The following is a 10,424-nucleotide window of genomic DNA, read 5'->3' as shown; positions in this document are numbered from 1 at the left end:
GTACTACAGTTCCCAGCAAGCATCGCGCCGAGACGGGCTGATGAATGCCAAGGCTGTCAGGGAAACCGAACTAAGAAGTGAAAGTAAAGCTGCATCGGGCTGTTGCACGGTCGGGGCCAGGCGGCCAGCGGTGCAGTCATGGCAAGCGGCTCGCACTGGGTGTGTTTCTTTTTATCGCGTGCAGCAGAGGGGCTCCGAGCTGGCCCGGCAGGACTTCGGGCTCGCATTGAGGGTAGCGGGGCTTTGGACGCGGGGGGCTGCGTGATGCATTCGTACCGAGCGCCGCGCTGCACGGTTCGCAAGAGGCTGAACCCGCGGGACGGCCCGGCCGTTCTTATAGCGCGTGGAAAACATCGTGGGTCAAATTCGGCTCAGCCTGCCCTCCAGTGCGCGTGACGCTGGTCTGGGGAAGAGAAATCTCAAAGGGGATTCACCCCGAGAAATCCCCCCACACCGTGCCAGGGCAGGAGCAGGGTTTGCCTCTCACGGGCCTGCCCCCCCCCCCACAAACTTGCTGTTCGTGGAGGAGCTGCAGGAGGTCAAGGCCATCCATGCAGAAACCCCGTGCCTCGGTAGCCTGCACTGGCTCTGGCTGCCCCTAGCCCAGCTGCTGGGCCGTGCAGTTGCAATAGGGCCTCGGAGGGGGAGGGGCTGTATTATTTTTCCTGGCTAATTCCCCCTTGTCCCTACCTGCCTCCGTAACCCAGCACAGGAACAATATTCATCTGTTTTATACGCTGAAACAGTAATTATGTGGTTTGAATGGATAACAGCACATGAAATTGCTCCAGACCCCGTTAAATAACAGTCATTCTCTAGCAAGTTTTTTGTAATTTAAGGAAACACATTGAAAATGTGTACTAACCAAAGTGCTGGCTAGCTATTATTCCTTAGCCAAAGTAAACGGTCATCGTGGGTTGTATTAAACCTTTTCGAAGTTAGTGGGTGTAAGAGCCCTCTTTCATTCAGGCTAAACGTAAAGAAGCCATTAAGTCCCTCTGTGTAACTAGGTGGCTAAAATAACCCAACACACAAGCACATGACAAAATTTGAGTTAAAGCTGAACTGTATAGCTCAGCGAGTTTCCCTGGGGGCTAGGGTTATCACCTGGCCGGTATTTGACAGGCCTGGCTGTTTAAAAAAAAAAAAAAAAGATTTGCCAGAAAAATAATTAATTATGCCAGAGCTTTTTTTAATGTGGATCTAAAGATTTGCATTATCATCACAAAAAGAAAAGGAGGACCTGTGGCACCTTAGAGACTAACAAATTTATTAGAGCATAAGCTTTCGTGAGCTACAGCTCACTTCATCGGATGCATTTATTTTCCACTGAATGCATCTGATGAAGTGAGCTGTAGCTCACGAAAGCTTATGCTCAAATAAATTGGTTAGTCTCTAAGGTGCCACAAGTCCTCCTTTTCTTTTTGAGGATACAGACTAACACGGCTGCTACTCTGAAATCTATTATCATCACAGTACACTGGGATAAAAGTTTGTGTCCAACTAAAGAGGCTGCAGGGTTCCCACTTCTGCAGTTTAAATAACAGATCAAAACTGTTGAAAACACAGCAGCTGTCTGTCCACCAACATGCAAGCGCACCGCCTGTGTGTGTGAGAAAGAGGGCTTGAGTCATTCAAGGGTGAGGAGACATGCAGTGTTATCAGTCTTATCTAAATGTGTTCTCTTTAAATACTGTAAGTGGCTGTTGAAGGGGGGGCAGGGTTGTGGAGTTGCCTTGTGTTTGGGGTTGCAGTGGGCTTGCCTTGGAGCTGAGGTGCCTTTTTTTTTTTTCTTCATTTCAAAGGTGGTAACCCTACTAGGGACGGGTACAGCAAACACCTGTCACAGGGGCTAGGACACTGATTGGTAGAACTGTGGGGTGGGGTGCGGTGGGGAGGGGGGAATCTGTCATGAGAGAAACACAGAGAAGGCAGCAAGGGACCAGGTACAGCAGAACTGTTAGCACTATCCTGAGGGAAAAAAGCTAAGAGTGAGCTTTTGGGCCAAGTGCTGGCTAAAAGAGAGTTGGGACTGTGAGCAAAGAAATTGTCTTTTGCTGCTTGATTCCTGGTCTATTCAGAGAAACAGGGTTTGTACATGTTATTGTAAACAAACAGGATTGCATTAGAGATACCTGAATCCATCATCAATTTCTCCTTCTAGAAGAAACAAACTTCAGGGCCGCAACTTTGGTTAACCACTCAGGTCAAAACCAGGTAACCCTATATATACTTCAGCCAGCCAGAAAGCAGCTTGTTCATACAATCAGTGTCAGTTTAAAACATGTATTTCTGTGCATGAGCTCTCTGGTTGACAAAAAGTGAAAGTCTGTTCTCAAGACGAGCAGAGTGCAATTTATTTATTTAGCGTTCACATAGCAAAGCAATAGCATTCTTAGTGGCCAAGTGGAGCTCTTGGAACACCACCACTAATTTGGCTAGCAGGCAGTCCTCAACTATGTGTATCATTGTTTGATCTGCACCACAGCTTGGATTGTCTTGAAGACCCCAAAGCTGCTGATTGGCTGCACAAAGGCCTTGCCCATTCCAGAATCTGTTAAGAAGGACACACTGACGACTTGTCAGGTCAAAGACGGGCAGGCAAGCAGTAAGATGCAATAAGTAGAGTGCAACAAGCTAATGCTACAATAAACTGTTATTTTACTGTGTTAATATTCCATCAGCTAAATGACTAATGACTGCAATAGAATCCATTTGGAAGAATCCATGCATCTGTGTGCAGCACCATTGACTTACATGGGATCCCACTGGAACGTAGGAGTCTACACTTGTAGATCCAGTTGCAAAATCAAGGCTTAAATCTGTGTGTAACAGCGTAGCACCCGCCTCTCACAAGTGCCCCCTCTGCTTAGGTGTGTCTGTGGTCTTTAGACAGTCCCAGCCTGGTATCAGGGCACACCCCGAGGGCTTCCTCTCTGGAGGCAATGGCTTTGCCATCTTGGTCTGTTCAAGCCCAAGCTTTCCAGTTGGGCTTCTTAGTCGTTCAGATCCCTTTTAGGGGGAGTTTACCACTGCCCGATTGTAGGCCAGTTCCCCAGTGGGGGGTGGAGAGGGACCCAGGCCTGCCCACTACTCTGGGTCCCAGCCCAAGGCCCCTAAGAATAGCAGTCATGCACAACCATGTCCCTTTAACTAACTACCTTCAATTCGTGGACCACTTCCCCACAGCCCCAGCCACCACAAAAGCTTCACCCTTATCTCAGGGCTCATCTGTGTTCAGGCCCAGCAGCCAACCAGGAGCTCTCTCTCATTCCCCTGGTCCCTGCTAGCACTGAGCTATACATAGTGCTGCAGTTCTCTTTGGCCAACCAGGAGCTCCAGCAAAGAACTGACTCTAGCGATACAGCTCCTTTTATATGGCCTTCCTGGGCCCTGATTGGCTGCTTCCTGCAGCCTTTTTGATTGGCTTCTTCCTCTGCAGCCACTCTAGGCTGCTTGGAGGACACCTCTTTTGCTCTTTTCCTGGGATGGGTGTGGCAGGACTCTGAGGCTCCAGCAGGGGTCCTCTGCGCCTAGTTTAGCCCATCACATTGTATCATTCAGATTATTTGATGAATATCACAGGATTAACAGTTTCAGTCTTGCAAATGCAAGTCTTAGCTTTCTCTTGACATTCAGGGCCAAATTCTTTGCTAGTATAAGTTGGCACAACTCCAGTGGAACTGCAGTGACTTATATCAGCAGTGAACCTGGCCTTTATTTTCCATTGATTCTTCTTCTGTAATTTGGCATTTATGTAAAAGCAAGATATTGGAATTTTGTGACACTATTCTTTTCTTTTCTTTTTCTTTTCTGTTCATGCAACCAGACAGCATTCTTTCGATGTACTGTTCCAACATGCATTACAAACAATGAGAGCATCTTTGTCTTGGATACCTTCTCAAAAAACATAAATGAATTAAAAGATGCAGCATCTATAATTGAAATAGCTTCTTACTTAAATATTGTCTTTTGAAATTAATTCCTGTATTGAAAAAATGTATAATATCAAAGTATTAATATTCTCTATGGCAGGGGACTCAAACTCAATTTACCTTAGGGCCAGTGCCAGTCCTCAAATCCTCCCAGTGGGCCAATAATGTCACTGAAGATGGTGTTCAGAAAAGAAAATGTCTATATTGTATTTTTTATTTCAAATTTCTTAGGAATAATAAAACTGTCATACAACTTTATACAATTTTTCGCCTGCCAGAGAGTTTTTAGTGCTTGCGAGACACCTGGTAATGCTTTAGTTCTGTCAGTTTGTTGATGTTTGGCCTTCGTGAGTGAGCAGTTGAAATCTTCAGGATTGCAGCAAGGTGTGCATCAGATAGTTGTGTGCGGTATTTTGACTTGTTTATATTCATTGTGGAAAAAAGTGATGCTGCCTCCATGGCTGACTCTGCCCGGCAACTAGTGATGCTGCCTCCATGGCTGACTCTGCCTGGCAACTAATGATGCTGCCTCTATGGCTGACTCTGCCCAGCAACTAGTGATGATATCTCTGTCCCTCTCCCCCAGCCATGGGAGCTGTGGGGGGCGGCGCCTGCAGCAGACATTGCCCCAGCAGCATGACTGCATGTGTCTCTCCTCCGCAGGCCGCAGTGGGGAGGTTCGTGGGCCGCAGGTGGCCTGCGGGCTGGGACTTTGAGACCCCTGCTCTGTGGTATCTCATTATTATTCACTCATTTCACTTCTTCAGCTTATGATACAATGGGGTCTACATTTTTTTTCCAGTGAAAGTAACATTTTAAAATTGTGTAGAATAGAGATATAAACTAATGGGATTCATGTTTATGCCCCAGTATCAAAATTAAACATAGTCACCTCAGTCCTCCTCTTGGCAGCAGTATACCATTATAGAGGCACAAATTCAAAATCTATTGATGGTGTTGCTTTGAAGAAAAATAACACTACTATTTAACTTTTATATATCCCTTTAGAAACATTATCAGATTAATTCATCCTCATATCTCCTTGTGAGGTAGATGATTCAGTATTGGTAGCTGCATGGTACAGATGGGGAACCGGCGGCCTAGATGTTAAGGACCCAAAGGCACAGAAGGGGTCAGTGTCAGACCTGGAACTTGGGAGTTATTTCCTCTCATTCTTATGGTCATACCACTAAACCACACTTTTTTGTGTGTGAGACCACATATCTGTCTGGTAACCTGGAGTGGCAGGTTCTTTTACGGATTCTTTATCGTAGAGAAGGAGCCAGTTATGGCTTCTTGACCCTCTTTTTGCCACAGTACTGGGCACAGGTTAGAGCAGCCTCAGGGCTGCTTCAGCATGCCAGCTGGCAAGGCCTCCTAAGGGACTGTCTGCCAGATGAAGTGTTCTAGCCATGCCTCCTTCTCGCCTTCCCAATCCTGTGCCAGAGGCTATATAGAAGGTGCCAGTTCTGGCTGCTGTTTGCTTTCTGGGAACTCCCTCTAGCTCGGGAGTTGCCTGTCTCCAGTCCCATTGTGCTGTCTGAGAGTGGGGTAAAAATCTGCCCCACGATTTTATCAAGATGAACAAAAAACAAATTGAAAATCACCATTTCATAAGTAAAACTTATAGCTCTTTAAATGTGAAGCCTGATCAAAATAGGGCTCATGTCTTCTCATATTAAAGCTTTCAGGGTACACTGCTACGCTGTCATTGAATCTGGCTTCTGACTCCCTTTGGAAATAATAGACTGGTGGTCCACGTAGCTGTGAATCCATGTCAGTGAAAAATTATCATTCTGTGGCATGTTTTGCAGGCTTTATAACTGCTATGCTAGCCCTGGCTCTACCTTCTGCAGTGTAGATGCAGAAGAGAGCTTCTTACAGTAGTGTAAAGAATGTCAAGAAAAATTGAACTGGCTCACAGCCACTCAGAAATTATTGACATTTCATTCCTATAGATGGCTCCATGACGAAACACTAAATTATTTGCTTCTCCTTAAATCAGTGAACTGTTACAAAACCTCTCTCTCCTGAACAGTAAATAGTAGTTGTGACACTGAGCCAGAAAGGGTTAAGCAACTTGCAGGCTAAATGACCCAAATTCAACCTTTAGAGATATATTAGTATATAATGATTGTATTTTTTGGTGTGTTGACATATATATTTTTAGAGATTGACAGTGTACCCAAATGGTTCCTGTCTGATGCTGTATTCTGTTAATTCAGAGATCGAAAGGAGAAAACATTTAGATGAACTGTGAATGTAGTAGTATCATTTTCTTCATTTCTCTTTGAAGTTTGTAGTAAACTACCTATAAATGGCAGGAGATGGGCAGCTAATTATGGGTGGTGCTTAGTAAATAGAAGGTTTTACTGCAAATCCACAATGCTTTATCCAAGGAATGCCTGCTATCAAGAGGCTGCCAGAGAACTATAAGAAGAACTCTAGGGCCCTGATCCTGTAACTCAGATCTGCTTAAGCTTTGTCATGGGAAGTTTGATTTGCAAGACTGAGATCTCCAGTTCCAGTTTGGATCACCCTGAAATTGGATGTTGGAATGTAACCTAAGGAACTTATTCTGAAAGAACTCTTAGCAGCTCTAAAGCTCACCATCTGTACTGTGAAAATGACCTAAGAATTTTATTCAGGTCTGTTTGTATAATGATCTTTTAACCAATACTTCTTTTTTCCCTAATAAATTTTAGTTTAGTTAATAAGAATTGGCTGTAAGCCTTTATTTGGGTAAGATCTGAATATTCATTGACCTGGTGAGTAATGTGTCTGGTACTTTGGGATTGGTAGAACTTTTTATATGATGAACAAGATTTTCAGTAATCCTTGTCATATTGGACTTGGCTGTCTGGGTAGGAGCTCAAGGCTGGATTGTTTAAGGGAACTGTATCTCTGGCTTCTGGGTAACCAGTAAGGTGTTGTAGAAGCTATTTTGTTGATGGTTTGGTGAATCTAAGTATTAGAACTATCCACTAGTTTTGGGGATTGTCTGCCCCATTCTTTGTACTTTGCCCTGACTGAGCAATCTCAGCATGGCCCCCCTTGGACTCCGGTCACAGTAGTACTTTCCAACTCTATTCACACACTCAATGTTGGAATCAGAAAATAGAACAAAAGTAGTCTTATTAATATCACACCAAATTCTGCTCATTTTAGAAGCCATTTAAGTCTAAAAGTCTGCTTTTCACTTGCTCTGCTTTGGCATTTGAAGTTGATGTGATTTACACCACTAGTGTAAAAAGGCCTTAGGCCTGGTCTACACCTAAAACTTAGATTGACCGTGCTACATCTCTCAGGGCTGTGAAAAATATCATGCCCTGTGCAACAAAGTTAGGTTGACCAACCCTCCCATCTTGTAGAGGCAGCTAAGACAACAAAATTCTTCTGTTGACCTACCTACCATCTCTCTGAGAAGTGGATTATGTACGCTGTCGGAAAATTCCCTTCCTTTGATGTAGGAAGCCTGTACAGTACAGCGCTACAGTGCACAGCTGCAGCACCGTAGCTGTGCTTCTGTAATGTAGACAAACCTTTAATGTAAAGGAAAATTAAGCCTGGAGTTCTTTGGTGAAATGTTCTATGAGGTCTATGGAGAGAATCAAAAGTTTATTCAGCATTCTTCCTGCTGCAGGAATGGAAGGAGGTGTATTATGGATCTCTGTACAGGAGGGATGGTGTGACAGAGTGGATATCAGAGAGGTACTGGGAAATCTCTTCTGGGGAGGGAACAGCTAATGGCATAAGTCATTGCACGTATAACTTGTATTTACAGTGTGTCGTGTCTCTGTCCACAGGCCCCAGGACGAGCTGCCAACTCTAGGAAAACAGTTGTGGTCTCTGGTATTCCAGAGGGCATTGTGAAAGATGATGTCATGGCTGACATATTGATGATTCATTTCCAAAAGACAAAGAATAGAGGTGGAGACGTGAAGGATGTAGTTTATCCAACAACAATAAAAGGAGTTGCATACATAATCTTTGAAGATCAAGAAGGTATTCATATTAACAAATAACATAATTGTAACCAAGAAATAAGAGTATGTAATTTAGAACATTAAACTTAAAACACTACACATGAACGCCCTCATATTAATCCCAAATTTTAAGATTTCCTCTTGTTTATTAAGGGCAAAAATGTGAATAGGCTTCCTGCAGTGTATTTGTGTCTTTTAAGACTAGTAAAAGAATAAATCTATAACCTGCATAGCAGATGAGATTTTTATAGTCAAGCCTTGGGGAATAAATCTCTGCCAATTAATGTTCTAAGGAGACAGGCTGCTCTCTCTCTCCTCTGAACAATTTTGAGAAATACATAAAATATCAGGCAAGAATACTGAGCAATGGGGAAATTGCTAGGGAAACCATCAAGAGAAACACACGTATGAAGTATTCCAACCATCAGACAGGAAATAAAACATTATCATCCTCTTGGAAAACAAAGTGAGTCTGAATTTTCTTCTCAGTTACAGAGAATGTTCTCCAGAAAGATGAACACAGACTAGAGGACAAGAGGTTGGGCAGGTATTATCCTCTGAAAATATCTCTCTATAGTGAACACGTAAGTGCTTCCGTCATAGCGTCCTAATGGTGTGGTCATGCCTCTGGTGCACTTATTAATTGCTTTTATTTTACACGTATAGGTCTTCACCTGTGTCTCATCTGTTCTCGATTTGTCCATTTTTGGAGATAAATACATTTTGGAAGATCTGGTGCAGGAGCTTAAGAAGACTATCCCAGCCTTGAGCTTCAGTCCTTTGCAATCCAATGGACAAATTTCTGTTCAAGGGTCATTCCCAGCAATCAAGACACTAAAAGACAATTTGTTATTAAAAGCAAATTCCCTTTCAGGGAAGGGCAAGAGGGGAGAGAGAAAGCCAGATCAGAGACCTAACATCAGGATCCAGAAGTGTGGACTATTTGTAGAGCCAAATAATACTTTTGTCCATAATGTAAACAGGAAAGAACAAGTGGTTGTCCTTGACACAGATATATACTACTACATGAAACATTTTTTATACAAGGAAAGTCTGGCAAAATACAATGTTGTAAGTCATGGAGTCACAGATGGTGAGATCACCACAGTATATCTAGAAAATGCCAGAGCAAGTTCTGATTCTAGAGAATTAGAAAGGGCCAAAGAGGGAATTGAAGATTTGTCTGCAAAACTTCACTGCAGATTACGTAAAGAAAGATTCTCTCTTGATGGCAACACCAGACCTGAAAGGCAGAAATATAAACAGGCATGTGAAAGCATAAAATCCCGATTCCCCAAAGTTCTGGTTATTCCTTATGATACTCACATTGATGTGATAGGAAGTTCCTCTGAGACATATGAATTTACCCAAGAAGTGAATAGAACAGTAAAAAGCCACTTCCAAAAGAGATTCAGGAGGTAGAAGTCATTTAGGTGCTGTAGGTGATGCCTGCGAGCTAGGAGTTCGTGAGAATGACATCTCTTACACCAAAGTACAGTCTCCCAAGGGCGTTGATAGAAGCCCTATTACTGGGGACCTTTTATAAAGGATGTTTTGCACTTCTGTAATTTCCAGCTGAGGATTTCAAAGCACTTTGCAAACTTCAATTAATTAGGGCCCAATCCTGCTCCCATTAGAGTTTTGCCATTGACTCCACACAGCACCCTAATAGTATTAGGAGCCTCATTTCACACACTGTGGCTCCTCTATCACTAAAAGAAAATGCAGGCTCTTCTATATCACAGGTGATACAGTCCTACAATATGTGCACAGGCACTTCTCAAAGCACAGGAATCATGGACACCAAGACAAAAGTCCCAAATACTAACTTAAATTTCAAACAAGTAGCAAATGTCCTCTTCATGCATCTGGTGAAATTAAAGTGCGTAGAAGTTAGTTTTCATAGTGAATGGACCATCCTTGTTTTATGGTCTCTATGCATCACAAACGAGTGCCTCTTGTGGCTGTATTAACATACACTCTTTTTATGCAAGTTTTTGTTTAATAAATCACTTAGTTTTACATGTAAAACATGTTTTGATAAACTTTTTTCTTTCTATATGCAGCAAATTTAAAGTAGTTTTATTTAACCAATGAAAAAAGTAAATGCTGTTTTTGTGCATGAATTGAATTCTAATTTCCATCCACATATATCTTGACAGAAATTATAAGTAAAAAATTAATCATAATCTAGTAAATAAAAAACATGCACCAATCACTATTTTGTAACCAAAAAATGGTGCAAATTAGGAATCTGAATAAATTTATGTTAAGCTACATAGGCTTATTGACTCATAGACTTTAAGGCCAGAAAGTACTACCATGATCATCTAGTCTGACCTCTTGCACATTGCAGGCCACAGGACCTCACCTACCCACTCCTGTAATAGACCCATAACCTCTGGCTGAGTTACTGAAGTCCTCAAATCATGATTTAAAGCCTTCAAGTTACAGAGAATCCACCATTTACAGTAGTTTAAACCTGTAAGGGACCTGTGCCTCA

The 10,424-nt window shown here is 42.8% G+C and overlaps 1 protein-coding gene across 2 annotated transcripts; it reads left to right on the top strand.

Moving 5' to 3' along the window:
- The first annotated feature begins 21 nt into the window (after positions 1-21).
- On the top strand, positions 22-9,943 carry RBM43 (RNA binding motif protein 43). 2 transcript variants are annotated; one of them, XM_084642555.1, is made up of 5 exons: positions 70-159; positions 7,579-7,646; positions 7,742-7,940; positions 8,411-8,505; positions 8,588-9,943. In XM_084642555.1, the coding sequence occupies exons 2-5, from the start codon at positions 7,581-7,583 to the stop codon at positions 9,341-9,343; spliced, it is 1,116 nt and encodes a 371-aa protein (XP_084498681.1). In that variant the 5' UTR covers positions 70-159; positions 7,579-7,580; the 3' UTR covers positions 9,344-9,943. The 2 variants fall into 2 exon arrangements, with proteins under 2 accessions (XP_084498682.1, XP_084498681.1); XM_084642556.1 differs by lacking the exon at positions 7,579-7,646 and having other exon boundaries at positions 22-159; positions 8,588-9,941.
- The last annotated feature ends 481 nt before the right edge of the window (positions 9,944-10,424 follow it).

Source organism: Lepidochelys olivacea (genome assembly GCF_965140295.1).
Source record: "Lepidochelys olivacea isolate rLepOli2 genome assembly, chromosome: 11".
Taxonomy (NCBI): Eukaryota; Metazoa; Chordata; order Testudines; family Cheloniidae; genus Lepidochelys; species Lepidochelys olivacea.
This window is presented reverse-complemented; position numbering and strand designations above follow the sequence as displayed.